This window comes from Eubalaena glacialis, chromosome X, assembly GCF_028564815.1.
Source record: "Eubalaena glacialis isolate mEubGla1 chromosome X, mEubGla1.1.hap2.+ XY, whole genome shotgun sequence".
Classification (NCBI taxonomy): domain Eukaryota; kingdom Metazoa; phylum Chordata; class Mammalia; order Artiodactyla; family Balaenidae; genus Eubalaena; species Eubalaena glacialis.
Window position 1 is genome coordinate 48,637,258 of NC_083736.1, and position 19,857 is coordinate 48,657,114.

At 53.8% G+C, this 19,857-nt stretch overlaps 1 protein-coding gene across 2 annotated transcripts in view; it reads right to left on the minus strand.

The window, feature by feature from the left end:
* Nucleotides 1-19,127, minus strand: part of FGD1 (FYVE, RhoGEF and PH domain containing 1) — a 35,810-nt gene extending 16,683 nt beyond the window's left edge. The window contains exons 1-5 of one of the 2 annotated variants that reach the window (XM_061179543.1): nt 18,751-19,127; nt 2,484-2,657; nt 2,002-2,179; nt 1,438-1,876; nt 64-153 (exon numbers count right to left, since the gene is read on the minus strand). In XM_061179543.1, coding sequence (XP_061035526.1) covers nt 64-153; nt 1,438-1,876; nt 2,002-2,179; nt 2,484-2,657; nt 18,751-19,057 — 1,188 coding nt within the window. In that variant the 5' untranslated portion in view covers nt 19,058-19,127. Of the gene's footprint in view, nt 1-63; nt 154-1,437; nt 1,877-2,001; nt 2,180-2,483; nt 2,658-8,633; nt 8,665-18,750 lie in introns of those variants that run through there. The other variant, XM_061179544.1, reaches the window with a different exon arrangement.
* Between the last annotated feature and the right edge of the window lie 730 nt (nt 19,128-19,857).

Here is a 19,857-nt window from a genome sequence, read left to right on the forward strand (position 1 = left end):
ACTTCCTCCTTGGCACCCACCTACCAGGTCCTGGTGCCCCGGCAACCCTGAGGGACCATTCACCTGATCCAGGAGGTGGAGCCTGGAAACATAGGCTTTCTCGGTTTGTAGGAGCTCATTGGCAATGTGGAACACCTTCTGCTGCACAGTCAACTGGAGAGAGAAGAGGCAACTGCTTGTCCATCATCCTGTACCCTAATCTTCACCAAACCCCCAGAATTCTCAGATAGTGCAAATGCTACTCTAAGCCTAATGCCACCCCGAGATAACCCTACCTCCCATCCCTGAACCCATAAGCCCCACAGCTTCACCCCTAACTCCCCCGTGTTTCGTAAAGGTCACCCCTCAATTCTGATGCCGTGCACTTCTCATTCGGTCACTCATTCACCCAGCCATCTGCTCCCTCTATTCACTCAGCATAGTGTAGTGGTTAAGGTGTGGGCTGGAAAGTCAGACTTCCTGGGTTCAAATCCTAGCTCTGACATTTACTAGCCTGCGTAAGTTGTATAAATGCTCTGTATTTAAGTCTCTTCATCTACATATACAGATAATAATAGGACCTAAGTCCATTTGTAATTGAGACAACAAAATGATTTAATATATATAAGACATATTAGACTACGGATTAAGTAGACTATAAATGTTATTTATTCACCCACTCAGTTCACTGTCAGCAAAGGCTTACTGAGTACCTGGGGTGTGAGGAAAACCCAAAAGTATAAAAATGTATAAAACTCATTGCCTGTTGGCCCACTTGCCTGTTCACTGGACACATATTTGCTGAGTCCCAGACCTCGGCCCCCACGTTTGAGCCGGGTTCTGGCGGAGCAGGTATTCTGGCTGCGACCTAATTAAGTGCAAGGATGCCTTTGGAAGCAGTGTTAGGCTGCTGGGGCACAGAAAGGGATTCCTGCTGCCGAGAGCCTTTGTCCCACAGCCTCAGGTTCCTAGGGGGCTCTAAGCTCTTGTGGCCCTCCGGAGGCCAGCTGTCTGGAAGTCTCTCTGGATGTGAGACTTTCCATTTTACAAACAAGGAAACTGAGGCTGTGGTGGGGCAGCAGAGACTTGCCCAATGTCACATAGCTACTGAATCTGGGGATTCCAGTTGGAACAGGACTTTAAAGATCCCGAACCATGATGCCCATCTTCAAGATGGAAAAACTGAGGTCCAGCTAGTGGTTCTTGGATGAGGGTAGAACAATTTTCCTAGTGGGCATTTGGAATTGTGCATGGTCATTTTTGTATTTACAGTGATGGGGGGACAGCGTACAGGTCTGCTACTGATATTTAGTACCAGGAGACCAGGGAAGCCAAACATTCCAAGTGGAAACAATGCCCTGTTTCAAGAAATACTGAGCTGGGGGAAGAATCAAGTGTAAAAGCCAGGCTCCTGATTTCTCCACACAGTCCTGCCTCTCGGTGAACGTGGGTCAGTACCTCCACAGACTCTTGTCTCTCCATCGGGGGCACTGGGATTTCTCTGTCCTTCTCATCCTCCTCCTCGTCATCCTCCTCCTCCAGGTCACTATCAACCTCCTGGGAGCTGGGTCGGTGGGGGTCGGCCAAAGCAACAGGGACACTGGCCAGAGCAGGGAGCCCGGGGCAGAGGCTGTGGCTGGGGGGCCCATCATCACTGATGAAGCAGGTCTCCTCGCTGTTGGATGGTGAGCTGATGCTGTCAATACCGCTGTCCCGATTGGGCACCTTCTCGCCGTCCCGGGGCCCGGGAGCCAGCAGGAACAGGCAGCGGGAGGCCTCGCCCTCGGGGAGCTGGGGCACTGGTGGCTGCAGGGGTGGCTGTGGCAACATGGCTGGCTCTGCGGGACCTGGGCTGGGGCCAGGGGCTGGCCTATCCGAGGCGACAATCACAGGCTCTCTGAGGTGGGTGGTGGACACACATGAAGGCAGGGTATGAGCTTGACTGAGAGGCCTGTCTTACAACTGTCCTTTCTATCCCAGGCCCACCCTACCCCCACAGGGTCCCCCGGGGACCAGACTCACCTTTCAAATTTCTCAATCAGTGAGGATACTGCTGCAGAACTGAGGCTGGCCTCTGCCCTGGAAGCCAGGCCCTTGGCTACTCGGGGGTCTGCAGGCAGTGGGCGTGATGGCGGGGGTGGGATGGGCTCAGGTGGTGGGGGCATCCGGGGCATCTGCAGGTAGCTGGGCTTTGGGGGGACTAGAGAGATGGATGGGAAAAAGAGGGGAGATCCCAATGGGCTGAGTTTGGAGTTGGCTGTCATAGCCAGACCACAGGCCCCTCCACAAACCCCCATTCTGTACCTTTGCCTGAGGCAGGCACAGAGCAGGCCTGAGGTGAGATGCCAGTATGCACATGTTAGCCCCAGGTCACAGCCCTTTGCCCCTAGACCACAGTGTTTCCTGTCCTTCTAACAAGCTCTCTCCTCTCCCACTGGCCAACCTTTCCCCTCCTCTGTCCCCTCTCATGGGCCATTCCTCTGCCCTTCTCTGGACCCACTTACCCTGTGGCTTTGGGCCCGGTGCCCGCTTCAGTGGTGAAGGACGCTGGCTGGGGGTTTCAGTGGGGGGACCTGGGTCTGAGCGAAGTCGCTGGGGACCTTCTGGATGAGGCTCAAGGCTCTGGCCAGGGTCAAGGGACAAACTTTTAACCAGGATACGGTTTCCCTGGTGCAGCCCTGCAGAAAGGGAGAAACTGGATGTGAAGCAACTGATTACCCCAAAGGAGACTGGGAAGTTGTATGTCTTAGCAGGTACCTGTGGTATCGGGTTTTCCTGAGCCCCTTTCCTGGCCACACTGCCTTTCTGGGAAGCCTTCACCCCAGCCGTCAGACGGGGAGCCAGGCCCAGGGTTGTGGCTGGCTGTTTTCAGTAACAGACAAGAGTTCTTTGTGATTAGTACATTGATTTCTTGTATGTCAGCAGGCATTATTATTAGGGAGTTTAACCAGGCTGGGGGTGAGCACGAGCAGCCTATGGTTTGTGTACATGCTTGCACTCTTGTTTATTTAGCCACAGTGAGATGCTGAGCCTAAACCATTCTTCACCTTTTTTCTTAAGGTCCTGAGGATATCTGGACTTCCTTTTCTACGGTTCTATATAGCTGAAAATGATGAAATTATATTTCATGAACAAAAGTTTTGCTTCTTAAAATGCCAGCTTCTCACTAATCTGTACTATCCTCTATTTCCACACCTACACACACAAACACACAGCCAGCAGCCAGAGTTCAGGTCACAGGAACAGCTTTAAACAGGCAAAAAAATTCAGAAAAGGGAGGCCTTTTTGCACTGTCCTTCTTTCACTGTGGGCTCCCTACCTACCTTTGTCTTTGGGCCTGGGGGAGATGATGGTCACACTGGGGAGAGAAGATTCAGTCTGGGAGGTGTGAGGGACACCCCCCCCCACCAAGGGATGACATGTCCTAAGGGAAGGAGTGTGGCCTGGATGGGCAGGGAGCTGTGGTGGGTCTCAGATGATAGAGAAGAAGGGGAGGGGGAAGAGTAGAGTAGAGAGGGCAAGCCCTGGATGGCAGTCTGAGGAGCTGGGTGACCATCCTGTGGGCAGAAGGGAGCCATGAAAAGCTGTTGTAGGGACGGATGCAGGCAAACAGGTGTGAGGACGAGAGGGTGAGTGGCAGCCAAGAGCCCCCAGAGCTCCCACCCACATATGGTGCCAGTTTTGCTGTGCCACAGACTCTCACGTGGCCTCTCACAGCCACAGAGAGTCTGTTAATCTGTGTCACACAGTCTCATACATGACCAGTCACAAGTGGGCCCACTCAGTCACAGAGACACATGGGGTTATTTACACTGTTTCACTTAACTTTGGGGCTGCACAAATTCAAACATCCAATCACATGCCACCACGCTTCTGAAAGCCTGGTCACACATAGTCACAAAGACCCACAGTCACAACTTCACATGTTATCACACAGCCTCACGGTATCACATGCACCGGCAAACGTGGCCATGCACAGTCACAAAGATGCAAGTCACACGGTGGCAAATATACAATTTCACACACAGCCTCATACAACAATCACCCAACCACTTACCATCATATACCCACTTATATACTCTTCAAATATGGTTCCACTGAGTCACAAAGATATACAGTGCCATTTATGCTGTACCTCACAACTGCAGGGCCACAGGGTGTCATACACACCAGGATATGGTGTTGCAGGTTCACACACCTGCGAACGGTTCACACAGTGACAAGACTATAGCCACACAGGGTCATTATACCATGTCAGACACAACCTTGCACAGTGGCAAAGCAGCACAAAGTCACATGCCACCATGTACCCAGAAACACAGACACACAATCACAGACACATGGCATAATTTACTATGTCATACTCATGAAACAAACATGTCCATGGAGTCCCTGGGTCTTAGGGGCTCAGGTATACACACCCACATGACACTTGCCTCCTGGTCTAAATAGTCATGGTTTCACATGCGGCCTCTGTTGCAAAAACATACAGCTACAACACAAAGATACCCTACCGGGTCACAGGCAGAAAGAGCAGCAGGGAATTCTAGCTCTCCCAGTCCAGGAGGGAAGGGAGCAGCCCAACCCACACGGTTCCAGCAGCTTCCCAGGGTCTCTGACTCCATCCAGGCCACAATCCAGTCGCAAAGGCCCCAGGGGCCTCAGGCCATGGTCCCCTCCCAGCCCTGAAGGAACAAGGTGCCCCAGGCCACAGGCTGAGGCCCCCACCCCCACTCTGTACCTGGCTTTGGGTGCAGTTTCCTTACTTCCTTTCCCACCTGAGCAGGCAGGGCCCTGGCTGGGAGGGAGAAGGTGCTCCTCTCAGCTCAGCTGGGCTGCTTACCCTGCCCTGCTCAGCACATCCTGGCCTGGTCCTGCCCTGCCCTCCCCCTGGGTGTGGGGTTGAGGGGGATGAATCACCTGGAGGGCGGCACATGCAGAGACATAGTTCAAGAGACAATATGGCTAGAGAAAGTGAGAGACACAGAGAGCAGCTGAAAGGACCAGAGATCCAGAGAGCAAAGCCAGGCACCCCACCATGCAGAGACCCCTCTCAGGGTTACACACATAGGTGCCAGGGTCCCAGGTGCCCCTTGTCTGCCTCCTTGGGCCTGGAGGCGCCCACCTGGCCCTGTCTCCACACCTCAAAGCAGGCAGGCCTCCCTGGGCAAGCCCTCCCACCCAGTCGGTACAGGGCAGTGGGGCCCCTAGTTGGGGCCTCTCCCTCTCTCCACTGCTTGTCCCAGGGATAGGGTGACCATGCCACCCTCTGTGGCCTTGCTCTGGCCCACTCTCTGCTCCCTCCTCACCCACCTCACCTGGGAGCGCACAGATGGGCCTGCCCCTCCTTTCTCTCTGCCTCCTTGCAGGCAGCCATGCAGAACGGGATTCAAATATTCGGGGACACCCTGGATCCCCAGTTGAGAGGGGCAGGGACTGTCAGCCCAGTTTCTAATGAAGAGATGAAGGCAGCGAGAGGGGCAGTGACTTGCCCGAGGTCACACAGCAAGTCAGTGACAGACTTGTAGCAGACTGATCTGAGACTGGACTTCTTAACCCTGCTCTCCAAGAGGAAGCTCGGAAAGAGGGGAATCTAGAGGGGCAGAGGTGCGTGTCAGTGCTTCCGAAAGTCATGAGCTAGTGCGGCTAGTAAGAGCAACACCCCCAAGCCTGCCCACAGATTATGACAACAGGGCTTCAGTTCAGGAGCCTAGGCCTGGCCAAGAACCAGGCAGGGCTCCACTGAGGGAAGAAGATTCAAGATCCACCTCTCTCCTATTGCAGTGCTCCCCCTCCCTGTCCCTCTGCCTACATTTCCCTGTTTCCTCCTACGTTTCCCCTTGGCCCCAGGTCTTGCTCCCTTCGGGTGGCTAGATGGACCTCCAGCTCAGGTCATGCCACTTATCTGCGCAAGAACGTTCCATGACTCCCCATTGCCCATCGGGAAAACACAAGCTTCCCAGCTAGTTCTCTATGGCCCCTCAAGACCCTGCTGAACTCCCTGGCTTCCCTCAGCTTAGTTTAGTCGCCCCAATACTTCTGAGCTCTGCTCTGAGCCTGGTAGATTCTGTGCTGGGGGAGTTGAAAATCCTATCTCTGCCCTCAGGGAGCTCCGAAGGGAGGTCCTGCCCCTCCCCTAGATATCACAGCCCTTCCCACTTCCCCATTCCATCCCCACCCCCCCTTAAGTCCTGCATTGATTTTCTCCAGTCCATTTTTTTTACATTTAATTTAATTTTTTTGGGCAAGCTGCTCCGCATGTGGGATCTTAGTTCCCCGACCAGGGATGGAACCTGCACCCCCGGCACTGGAAGTGTGGAGTCTTAACCACTGGACCACCAGGGAAGTCCTCCAGCCCATTTTTTTAGGGTTGATAATCCACAACATTCTCTCTTACACATGCACGCACATCCACACTCACACCCACACACCTGACAAGGTCTTCCACCAGCACTGCCCCCTTGACCACTGGCATTAGAACAGAGGCCACAAAGGGCATCCCCCTCCCCCGCCACGAAAGTCACACCACCAAATGCTTCCAATGCAGGGGGCACGGGTTCGATCCCTGGTCTGGTGGGGGGGGGGGGAGAAAACCGCAAAGACCTGGTGAGAACCACAAAGCTGCTCACACGTCCACATGCAACACGCTTGGCACAGGGTGTGCACACACAGCCATACTCAGGCGTCTCTTGTCACTGATGGGAAACACGCCCTGGGCACCCCAGGATGCCTGGGTGTGGCCCTGGCTCTGCTGTGGGTGTGGGGTGCGCCCTCCGACAGGCCCCTCAGTAGGCCGAAGGGCAATCTTGATCCTGACCCTGAGGGAGCTCCCAATCTCAAAGACAAGAAACTCTCATTCAGGAAAAGCTAAGTGCGGCTCAGGAAGTGCAAGGGGGTCAGCCTGTCGGGACTGGGGAAGCTCAGGGGAGGGAGAGGCCAGGGACAGGATGGCCAGATAAAATACAGGATGCTCAGTTATGTTTGACTTTCAGATAAGCAATGAATAATTTCTTAGTATAAGCATGCCTCATGCATACTAAAAATGTATTATGCTATACTAAAATTTTTTTGTTGTACATCTGAAATTCAAATCTAACTGTACTTTTTTGGGGGTGAACTCCAGAAGCCCTAGTCAAGAAGGGATTCTAGTGAATGAGGTGGAGCCAGGCCTCCGAGGTGGCACCAGGCAAGCTGTGGGCTCTACCCAATTTCCCTGCAATGGGCACCTGAATGCCTATGACAGTGACATTATCTCAGGGATCACCTTGAATCTGGTCTTATTTATTAAAAAAACAAAGTCAATAATTAAAAACCTGTGGTACTTGACCATTCCAAAGAAGGGTGGCATGATCACACTCGATGACCAGACTGCATGGGTTAAGGTGTTGTGAAGCCTTCACTAGGAACATCTGGCTCAGGAGTAACACAGACCTCAGTTAAATCCCAACACCCTCACTTACTAGCTGTGTGGCCCTGGGCAAGCCTCTCCATCTATCTGAGCCTCAGTTTCCTTGTGTGGAAAATAGGATAATAATCACAGCTCCCTGGTTTTGAGGAGTCCATGACACAAAGAAGGGAAAGAGCATAGTGCTCCCCCACCCGCAGAGCAATGTGGCTTGAACTTGAAAGCCAACAGAACCGCACATCCACAAAGACACAAAACTACGCACACAGATACATAAACCCACAGGCCACAGGCTGCAACGCAACACAAAGCTATCAACACACTGAGAAACGTGTGCAAACCCAGCCAGAGATGGACACAGAATCCAGCCCCACTCTCCTTGGCAGCTTCTCAGATCAGGGCGGGATTCCGACTAGAGGCGGAATGGCAGAGAAAAGACAATGGTACCCCATCCCCCATTCAAATTCAGTTCAAATATAGAAAGCAAACAAAACCATAAAATAAGTGTCAAGAATTATAACAGAGTTTGGAATTTTCCCATGACAACTTACTGTTAGTGAAATAGCAAACTCATTCCAAAAATTGTTTCTGGTAGCTTCATGCCCCTGCTTGGTAGGTGCCCTGAGCATGTGCTTCTGGGCTTACTGGCAGAGTAGGTCTACTGTCTAGCTGAGTTTGAGGACAATGACTTTACCACTGGAACTGGACCCTTACCTCTTTCCAAGAATTTCAGCTCCCAGCTCTCCCCCTCCCTGGCCAGCAGCACCCCCTCTCCCTTCTCCCAGCTTTAGCCTTGGCTTAATCTCAAGACAGCTAATAGGACCCCAGACTGGACCTCAGCCATTAACTCCCTGGTGACGTGGGGAATCGCTTCACAACTCTGGACCCCGATTTCCCCATCTGCAAAATGGGGAGAATATGTGTGTGCTTCTCATTGTGAGGAACTGGTGAGATGCTATTGTGGGCAGAAGCCAGCCCTAGCACTCAGGCCTGCTGACCCCCAGTGCATGGTTCTCCCAGCAGCCCTCAGCCTCCAGGCTGAGAGGTAGGCCCCTGGGACAGTTGAATTCCTGGGGGTGGGGTGGGGTGGGGAAAGGGAGCAGAGGGAGTGGAGAAGAAAGAACAGCAAATAAGAAAGTGTCCTTTGGGCAGTCAGCTCTGTGGGGGGGGCGGGGGGGGGAAGGGGAGTCCCTTAGCTTGAGAAAAAAGCAGAGGATAAAGGTGGAGTAGCTGCCCCACCTCTTCCCACCTGCCCCTTGAATGTGAGGTCCAGCCCAGCTGCCCTGCTCCACCTTTGCAGCCAAACTTGCTTGGCCTGGCAGATGTTCTTTCTGAAAATTTAAACACAAAACTTTGTCAAGTATGAGAAGTGCAGGGGGAGCTGTCTATAGGAACCCTGTGGCTAGCCCGAAGATCCCTTCCTTGAAGTGGACTGGTCTTGTGAACATAAGGACTCTGCAGAAAAATGGAGGCACCTTTTGCAGAGTGAAGGCATTTTTGGAAAGTGGGAGCCATTCTGGCAAGTAAGGAGCTTCCTAGAGTGTTCCCTCTTGAAAACTGGAGAAACTTTCTGTAAAATGAAGGTCTTTTTGTTAAAAAGAAGGCTCCTTCTGCAAAGGGAAGAAGTTTCTGCAATATGGAGGCGCTTTCTTCAAAGTGGAGGGACATTCTGTAAAGTGAGGAGAGTTCTATAAAGACCCTTTTGTAAAATGGATGATGTCTGTAAATGAAGGACTCTTTGACAAAATACAAGACTGTTCTGTAAAACGGAGGAACTCTTTTGTAAAGTGAGGCTCCTCTGTAAAGTGAAGAACGTTTTTGTGAAGTGTGGACCCTTGTGTGAAGTGTGGACCCTTTTGTAAAGTGAGGACCTTTTTGTAAAATGGGACAATATAATGCAATAGGGGATGGTGAAGACGGGGGTAAACTGGAGAGCACATGCCTCACTTAAAGTAGGGATGGCAGCTTCTCCCCTCTATCTAATTGTCACCTTGCAGTAATGGGGGCCCTGCATTTTCAGGTCTTCCAATATTTCAAGAGAATCAGAAATCCAGGCTTTTATGTGAAATCCCCTAATTTTAAAAACAGTGAGTAGGCCAAATGAAACTTGTGAGTCAAATTAAACTTGTGGGCCACCAGTTTGCAATATCTGAGTTAGATGGTCCTTAAGGTCCCTTCCACCTCTGCCATTTACCTCCTGCTCTATCTGATGTGCTCTGGCCCTAGGGCAGCAGCTTTGGAGTCCCTCCTCTACCCCCTGGAAGGGCCCAGTCTCTTCTGGGCCTGAGCACCCTCAGGGAGCTGGCTCATGCAATACTTGTCAGCAGTTCCCTGAACTGGAATCTGCCTTTCGTTCTGTCTGGTCTTCTGCCTTGTGCAGGATGCCTGGTGAAAAAAGCAGGAGACTGCAAGAACTTTTAGAACTCTCTGGAACTCAAGGTGTTCAGTTTTTTGTGGAGGATATAAGGTATGAGGATTCAACTGTTTGTTGAGCTCCTACTCTGCACGAGGCATTTTGTTGATGCTTTCCTGTAGGGCATCCTCCTAACAACCCTGTATGTTATTAGCTCCATTTTACAGATGAGGAAACTGAGGCACAGAGAAACAAAATAACTTGCCTGAGGATACACAGCTAGAAGTGGTTGAACTGAGACTGGATCCCAAGTGTGTCTGTGTCCAGAGTCACAGAGCACATCCTCGGTCAATGTTTGCTGAATTGCGAAAGAAATCACATTGGGGGCGGTCGGGGGGGAGGTCAGAGAACTTTCTAAAGGAAATGGTTTTTGAGTTCGCCCATCCAGGTTGTGTTTTTTCAGGTGTAGATAGACTGGGCACAGTCCTGCAGGCAAGGGAAGAAAAGTGAGCAAAGGTGTGGATACTAGGGGTGGGGAGGTGAAGAGTGTGTTTGAAGGGCACAGTGACCAGAGTCTTGGGTTTGTAAGAACAGGAGGAAGGGGCAGAAAAAGCCAAAAGACAGGCAGGCACCCTCCTTCTCCACCAACCACTACCACCAAGATACAGACCCATAGGGGCCATGCAGAGGCAGGCACTGGCACAGAAACACACACACACACAGAGTCTACATACAGAGACCCACATGCAGAAACATCTGGAAATGCCCCAGGGGCTTAGACAGAGCCAAGGTGTCATAACACAGGAACACATAACATATACAGACCCAAAGACACACATAGACACACATGGATATATAATGACACGCACTCAAACATACACATGGATATACAGAAACAAGAACATTAAGATATACACAAAACAGACCCATGGGGACAAAGACAGCTAGGCAGCCAGGCACATGTGCACGCATGCGCACGTCCACACACACACACACACACACACACACACACACACACACACACCACAGCCACATGGGAGCACAGACAGCCCATCTCTCTTCCAGTTGCTTGATTGCTGTGAGGGCCTGGCCACCTCCTCCCAGCATCTCTGGACCTGAGGCCAGAGACGGCTGGGGGTGGTAGCTCCACCCCCAGGGAGGGGCTGGGGACTTCAGAGGACAGGAAGGGAAGGGAGTGGAGCTGCAGCTGGGAGCACTGGGGGCAGTAATTACCCAGTGCTGGGGCTGCCACGCTGGCTGTGATTTCCCTCCCCTTGAGGACAAAGCCGCTAGGGGATGGACCCTCTGACCCCTGCTGTGTGTGACCCCAGAGCCCCCAACAGCCACCCATCCCCCCTCCCCACTCCTCCCCCACCCCCACCGAGGCCTGGTCAAAACTGAGAGTTGGCAACACAGAAAGATCATGACGGAAAAGGACCCAGAGAGACTGGGACAAAAACAAGGAGGAAGAAGACAGGGAAACTACAGAGACCCAGAAAATCGGACAGCTAGAGAAGGAGACAGGAAAAAATGGGCGGGGACGAGTCAGAAGGGAGACAGAGACAGTGAGGGATGCAGGCCCAAAGAGGCAAAGGGGACAAAAAGAGCAGACCAGGGCCACTTGTTGAACATGGCTACAATGTGCCACGCCGAGTGCTCTGCTCTACCTGTGGTATTTAATCCTAACAACCCTAGGAGGTGGGGATGCTAACCCCATTTTGTAGATGAGAAAACCGAGGCTCAGAGGGGTGAGGTGATTCGCTCAGGATCACATGAAACTAGAAAGTGGCAGAGCTGGGTCTGGGGGGCTCTCACCACTGCCTGCCCCTGACAGGGCCATGGGGCCCAAACTGAGATCCCTGAAGGAATTCTCCAGAGACAGAAGCTGTCGGGGAGATCTGGAGACTTGGAGCCCCTAAGAGATGCAGAGTGAAAGAGCCCAGCACCTTCCCTGCCCCCTCCCCTCTGCCCCGTGTGGGGGAGGGGGCCGCAGCTACACCTGGAACGCATTAGGCTGGGAGGCCCCGCCTGGGGAGCAGGGAAGAAGCTGGAGGGGGGGGCAGAGAAGGTGAAGGTGAAGTTGAAGGCAGCGGCGTGGGCGGCGGCAAGGGCCTAGCAGGCCCAGGCAGAAGGGCTTCTATGCCAGCTTCAGCTCCTTGGGGCCAGCGCTGCCAGTCCTGCCTTTCCCGCTTTCTACAGGCGCCTTCCCTCCCTGACTTAACCCCTTCTCTGCATGGGCCACGGGGAGGTGCTGCAGAGGGCTGAAAGCCTCCAGCAACGGGAAGAGCCTTCAGTTCCCTCTCTGGGCCTCAGCCACACACCTGTGCCCCTCACCCTCCTGTCCTTAGTCTGGGGCCCAGATGGACACAATTGATGCCTACTGGGCACTGCCCCCTTTTTAGGCTCCTCAGACTCAGTGCATCTTAAAACCCAGCTCTATCCCAGCCCCTAGTGGCTCTTCCTCCTGTTTCCCCACCCCAGGAATGGCACCTCCAGCCACCCAGTTCCCTAAGCCAGAGGCTGGGCTTTCTCCACGACTCCCCCTGCTCCCTTAACTCACATGTCCAGCCAGACCCCAAGTCCTACAGACTCAACTTCTTAGGAGGGCAGGAATCCATAGACTATTTTTCCCACTCCAGCCTCCTAACTGGTTTCCCTCCCATCCTCAGGGCCCTCTACAAGGTATTCTCCATACCACAACCAGGTTATGAAAACACAATCCCCTTCAATTTCTGTAGCCCGGTGAAGGGCTCCCCCTGCCTCCGGGGTGAACTCCAAACTCCTGAGCACAGGGACAAGTAAGGCCCAGCTTGAAAACACTTCCCCACCCCCACCCCCACCCCCACCCTGCAGCCACAAAGGCCTCTTGTCTGTTCCTCGAAAGTGCTCTCCTCTGCCTGGGGCTTTGGCACATGTCATTCTCGTGGGCCTGAACAGCTTTTCTGCTTCTCCTTACCTCTGGACTATTTATCCTTCAGATCTCAGCTCAAGTGTCCTCTTTTCCCTGCCTGCCCCCTCCTCATCTGTTCCTTCAGCATCTGTGCTTGGAATTACCTGTCATGTATGTCTTCCCTGCTAGAAAGGAGCTCCACGAGGACAGGGACTGAGCCTGCCTTTTGTTGCCCACCCAGCAATTCACACAGGGCCAAGCACAAAGTAGGTACTCAATAAACATTTGTTAAATGAAGAAATGTCCTCCTTCCTCCCCTCTTTCACTCTCCCTTATCTGCTCACCAAGTACTTATGGATGCCCTACTATACGCCAGACAAATGCGATGAACAGGTCCTTGATGTTACACATGGGGAAACGAAGGCCTTGAGGTGGGAAGGGAAGCCTGAGGGCACAGTGAACCAAGGGCAGAGTCAGGAGTGCAGAGGCGCCTTCTGCTATTGCCCTCATCCTTGTCTCCAGCCCTCTGTGTTTTGAGGTACCTTTTGGAGGTGTGATGCCTTCCAGGTCCAAGGAACTGGGTACTGGAGCCTGGAGAGGCTGGACTCACTGCTCCAAGGATGTCTGCTTTCTCCAGATGAGGGCACTTAACACTTCCGGGCTGGGCAATGGCAGAGTGCACTTCCTGTCCTCATTCCAGACAGGTCCTAGCCCCACCCAGCCAGCGTCTGGCCAGCTCCACATCTGCCTAAGGCATTTAGCTAACTGGTCCCCAGAATGCCATGGTTGGCATCTGTCTGGGGCACTGGTAGCTGCCGCTCACCCTTGAAGGAGCAAGTAGCCCCAGCCAGGCTGTCCCCTAGGGGCAGAGGCACGTGAAAGGGCCGAGGAATGGGGGTGCCAACCATCTGCAACTGGAAACTTCAATTCTTTTAGTCCTGTCTGGAGAAGTCCTTTTTGCAGCTACCCAGTCTTTACACTTTGTTGTGTTTGTTTGGGAGGCCCCAGCTGACTAGAAACCAAATCTGGGTCTTTTCCCAGACACTCCCCTGGAATCTCAAACTGCTGCTCTCCAAAAATCACCAGCAGAGCCCACCACCCTCTCCTGTCATGAGTCCCCTCTTCTCCTTTCCATGGAAAGGAGACCTCCCTCTATGGCCTCTCAGGATGCTCTCAACAGGGAGAACACGGAGGGAGCCACAGGAATTTACTTCACCAATGTTTGATTTGCTTTTCAGGAGTACTCCCTCCGTTCTTTGCAGCAGCCACTACCCTGGGTATATGTGAAATGGGTCTCAGCTTTATGCAAATATACTTTAAAAACTGCTCCTCCCCCCACCCCACCCCCAAATGACATTTCTAAGGCAAAGTTTGGGTGACTCTGCTGACCTCACTATCTATGTCTTCAAGGATGGGACTGGGGCTTCCCTGGTGGTGCAGTGGTTAAGAATCCACCTGCCAATGCAGGGGACACGGGTTCGAGCCCTGGTCCAGGAAGATCCCACATGCCGCAGAGCAACTGAGCCTGTGAGCCACAACTACTGAGCCTGCGCTCTAGAGCCTGCGAGCCACAACTACTGAGCCGGCGAGCCACAACTACTGAAGCCCATGCACCCTAGAGCCCATGCTCTGCAACAAGAGAAGCCAGAGCAACGAGAAGCCCGCGCACCACAACGAAGAGTAGCCCCCGCTTGTCACCCGGATGTCCCCCCAGGCCTCTCAAATGCAACAGGTTTCAAACGTACATCAGTATCTCCCCCCGAACCTGCTCCTTCTCTTGCAAGTAGGTGGCCCCACCAGCATCCACCAGGTCACCGTAGTTGGTTTCAGAAAACAACCCAGACTCATCCTGGACTTTTCCTTCTTCCTCGGCCTCTACGTCCAAGCCACCACCAAGATCTGTCCATGTTAGCACCAAAATATCTCTCAGATCTTACCTTCCTCACCTGCCATCACTCTAACCCAAGCTACTATCACCTCTTGCTGGGATGACTGCGACCCCTACCTGCCGGTCTCTGACCACACTCTTGTGCCCCTACCATCCACTCTCCACATACAGCCATGGGGATTTCTCAAACACCCACATCTGAGCACATCATTCCCCTTCAAAGGTTCCCCTTTGCCCTCAGGATAAAGTCCCTTCGCCAGCCTTATCTCTCTACTTCTCCCAATACCAGCCCCTGTCCGAGGATGCCTCATGTCTCAGTGCCTTTGCTCCCACTGAACTTCCTACCTGAACTGCTCTCTATGTTCCTCCTAGCTCTGCAAACCTTGCTGGCACCCCTCTAGAGCCCTTCCTTTGGGCCAGGCCCTGTGCTGGGTGCTGCTGATGCCAGCGTTTCCTCTGCCTAGAGTCCCAAAACTGTAACTGCCTTCCAGCTTAAATTGCCAAATGGCAGCCATACATAAGAGCTAGGCATAAAGGGTAAACTGAGGCTGCCAGTGTTTGTGCGTATGTGGGTGAGAGGTTGACTCACTCCCTTTAGCTTAGATCCCATGCCTCCCTTCAGGGTTGGGAGTTATGGTGGGAGGCCCACACAAGGCCCTGGGGAGAGGGCCTCAGAGTGGAGGCTGATGTGGTATCCTAATGATGCTGACTCACTGTAGGACCACAGCTAAACTCCCTCTCAGAGTCTCCACTGCCCCAGCTCAAGGATGGTTCCCACTCTAGGCTATACATCAGAATCACCTGAGGAGCTTTCAAAATAGATTCCCGGGTTGCAACCCTAAGATCCTGGAGCTTTGAGGTAGAGTCTGGGAATCACATTTATTTTTTCAAAGTCAACAAGGGGGATTCTGATGTTCATCCAGTTTAGGAAACCCAGGACCAGACGGTGACTAGGGGCCTTTCCAGCTTCAATTCTTACTCTTAGAGTGTCAGATGATGGCCCAGGCTCCAAATCAGGAGCCAGCCCCTCATGCTGCCCCCCTCAACAGGCTGAGTCCTTCCACTACCCACGAAAAGGCTTTAACACCAGATGCAACTCCTTTGACTGAGCTAGGGTCAAGTCCCAAGCTATCCCCCAATCAGCATCTGGAAAGATATTCCCAAAGCTGAGGAAGAGGGCAGGGCTCCCCCCAAATCTCTATGAGCAAACCTACACCTGGGAACTCCTTTCTGACTCTCTCAAAGCCCTCTCTGGTATCTCAGAGAAGTTTAGTTATCTCAGTAACCCAATAAGGCCTTAGGTTTTATCAAACTGGGAAATGGGCATAAAAACAATCAACCAACCCCCCACTAGGAATCAGGGTAACTAAAAGAGAAAGCACTTTGAAGCAATTCAAAGCTTTCACATGGATAAGATATATTATTTTAAAAACCATCCCCCCCACCAGGATGGGCCACTGCCCCTAAGGATGGTGATTCTATAAAGGCCTCAGCAGTCTGAGGGAGGAAGCGGGGAGGCACACGGAAATCTTAACATGTGGACGAAAATGTTTCAACCCTTTAATTGACGCTCTCTCTCTCTCTCTCTCTCTCACTCACACACACACACACACACACACACACACACACACACACACACCCTACAACTACCAACCCTGCCCTCTTTGGGCCAATTATAGGCAAGTCCTGTGGAGAGAGAAGCAAGTCACTTGTGCCTACCCCTGGGCTGGAAGGGCAGTGGGGGAGGCGGGCTCTCACGCCCCATGCTGCTGTGAATCACATGGCCCAGCGCTTGTCTTGCCAGGGCCTGAGTAATTCCTCCGCCTCTTCTTCAGAAGGTTTTTCTCTTATTTTTTTTTTAAATTTTATTTCATTCTGCAGGCTTTGCAACCAGTATCTCATAGACTTCTCATGGCATTCTCTAGATGAGGAAATTGAGGCTCAGAGAAGGGAAGTCACTCACCCGGGGTTCCACAGTGAGTCAGTTAAGAATGGTTGGATGGGAGGCCAGGTCCTTCCCTGACACCCTTCTTATTCCCACTCCTCAACTTGAAGTGAAAGAAAGAAAAAGACACCCATCAATTAGAGAGGCAGGGACTTCATTGGGAAAAAGGATCGTAGGAACTTTGTGCTGCTTTTTGGGGGGAGGAGGGGAGTGGTTCAGGATGGGTATTTTGATTGTAATTTGGAAGGACAGATGGAGTGGGAAGAATCACTGCTGTGTATTGATCAGAGGCCAGAGACCAGAAGCCTAGATGCTGCCCAGCTACTGACTCCCATTCCAAGAGTATCTGGAGGGCAGGAGCTCAGTTGTCCTTCTCTTAGACAATGGTTACTGAGGGCCTACTATGTGGTCCCTTCGTATCTGTTCAGGCATTTGTTCAAGGATTTATTGAGCACCTACTGTGTGCTAGGCACTATGCTAGTTGCTGGGGATACAACGGTGAACAAAACAGATATAATCCCCTTGCCCTCAAGGAGCTCACATTCTAGTTGAGGAAGACAGGCAATAAATAAGTAGACACATAGAATAAGATAACTGCATATGTACTAAGTGCAAAGATGGAAGTGCAGTGGCAATTTCGATGGAGACCCACAAGGGTCCCTACCTAAAGTGATCAGGGAAGGTCTCTCAGAGGAGGTGACATCTGAGCTGAGACCTGAAAGATAAGAAACAAGCCAGGTAGAGAGCAGGGGGAAGAGCTGCCAGGCAGAGGAAAAAGCAGATGCAAAAGCCCTGAGGTGGGAGTGCTTGTGGCATGTTTTGGGATCTGAAAGAAGGTGCTGCAGTAAAGTGGGTGAGTAACCTGCTCCACACAGTGTCTGTCAAGGGGAGTTTGGAAAGTCAGCAGGAGCAACATGCAGGGCAGGGCGTTAAAGGCCTGTTGTCAGCTGGTTATCTCCAGCCCACACCGAGGGAGCCCCTGAGAACTCCCAGAGGTTCCACAACTAGCCCAAGGTCACAAGAGCAGCAAGGGGCACATGTTGCCCATACTTTTATGCTTTACTAATGCTACCTGGTGCTGGGCCACAGTCCCCCCAAACCTGAGAAGCCTGGGATGTGGACCCTGGGAGGTCCCAGAGGCTCAACAGCTACTTCAAGTGTTGCCCAGTGGAAGATACTGCTCTTCCTCCATGGCTCCTGGGCTCAGGTCCACATGGGATGTCCCCAGACGGGGGAGGCCCTGCTGGACTCCTCAGACACTCAGTTCTGTGCAGTGCAAAGGTCTCTCCAGGCAGTGGTCTGTGGCCCCAGCCTGACCTAGAGCTGCTCCACCTCTGCAAATCCAAGTTCAAGCATCCTGACTTTGCCTCACAAACAACCTTATAGCCCTGCACCTCTGCAGCTCTGCTACAACTGGCTTCTGCCTCCCCCCATCACCACCTTTCTGCTGTCTCCCTACCTACCAGCCCCTCCAGCCCTTCCCTCCAACTTGACCCCCAAGGCCCACCTCTTCCACCTTTCTCTCTCATCAGCACCTTCTACTCCCTCCTTCCCTTGTCCTCCTGCCACATACACCTGGCAAAACCCCAACCTTGGATCAATCCACCATCCCTCTTTTTTTTTTCCACTCATACTGCAGAGCTGCTGAACAGTACAGGAGAAAATCACATAAGCAGAAGGCTTGGCTTTACTTTCATGGTCTCCAGCCTCAGTTTGGGAAGCAGAAAGACCATAGACTTTGGACTCAAATAGATCTGGTTTGGAATCCTGTCTCTATACTAGCTGTGTGACCTTGGGCAAGTTACTTAATTTCTTTGAGCCTCAGTTTCCTCCCCTACAAAATGGGGCTAATGATACTTACTTCACAGGAGGCTCCTGAAGATGAAATGAAAACCCATGTAAAGCACCCAGTGCCTGGCACAATATAGGCGCTTGGCAAATGGGAGACTCCTTCTTTTCTCCCATTCCCCCAAACAAACCCCCCTTACTGCCTTGCAATCCAGCCCCTTTTTCTTAGAGTGCTCCCTCTCCCATTAGCCTCAGCAGATAGAAGAGAAGAGGGTCGGAAGGGTTGAGGGGGCACAGGGGACAGAGAGGAGGCGGGAGGAGGGGGGACAGGGGTTGAAAGAATTAGACGAAGGCCGAGGAACGAGGGAAGGGGTTGCGGGTTGAGAAGAGACGAAGGGCTGGGGTGAGCGGGCCGGCCCAGAGGTGGGGCTTAAAGGGCCCGAGAACAAGAACCCGCTCCCAGGCCCATGGCTCGGGCTCCCATGCTTTCTCGATCACTCACCAGGCCGGGGTTGCGAGCCCTCCAGGTGGTAGGAGAAGCGCAGGGCCCGGTGGTGCTGTGGACTGGGGCCGCAGGGCAAGACCCGGGGGCCTGGAGCGACGCCCAGACTGGCGTCCGAGGGTCCGGCAAACTGGGGATCCAAGAGGCTTCCGAGAGCCGAGCCTGATCCCCTGGGCACCGGCAGTCCAGGCTCCGAGGCTCCAGGGTCCGAGTCGGCATAGGCCGGTGGCGCGGCGCTGGGGGAGTTCGCGGTTGGGTGTTCGGGCTCGGAAGGCCCGGCGCCCCCCGGGGCTCGGTGGCCGTGCATGGTCCGGGCCTGGGCGCGGGGCCCAGGCTCCCCGCTTGGCTCCAGCTCCTGGGGCGTAGGCGCGGGCGGAGGAGGCCCGGCGCCCGGCGGAGCAGCGGCCTCAGGCTCGGGGGGCGGGGCTGCGGGCTCAGCCCCACTGCGGAGACTCGAGCCCCCGGCCCGGGCCCGGGCCAGCAGCCGTGGCAGCGGTGGCAGTACCAGCAGCAGCCGCGGCCACCGCCGCTGCGGTGCCAGGCATCGCCGGCCCGGGCCCCGCGCGGGGAGTGGGCTCGGCGGGGCCGGGGGCCCGCTGGGGAGCGCTGTCTATGCGGCAGCGGCTGGGTGAGGGTCGGGGGGTAGCGCTCGGCGCGGGCTCTCTCGTGAGCGGCGAACCACTTCCGTGGCCCCGGGGCGAGCGGCCGGTCTGTTCCGAGTGCGTGTTCTCTTCTTTCTCCCCAGATGGGAATCGATCTGGGCTCTCCGGGCTGGTCGGAAAAGGTTCTTCCTCCCGCCGCAGCGGAGGCTAGGGGGCGGAGGGGAGGAGAGGAGAGGGAAGGGGAGGGAGGGAAGGAGGAGAGGATGGCGGTGGCGGGGGGCGCGCGCGTACGCCGCGCGCTCGGGCTGGGGGTTTCCCCCTCAGCCAATGCCTCCTGACGATGCTCCAGCGGCGGGGGCAGGGGAACAGCCTGGGCCCGGTTCCGCCGTCCTCCCCAGCCTCGGCCTGGGTCTCCGCGGCGGCGGGCGGGAAGGAGCCCGGGGAAGGGGGGTGGGGAGGCGGGAGCAGTCGCTGAAGCAGCCGCAGCCACAGCGGCGCTGGGACC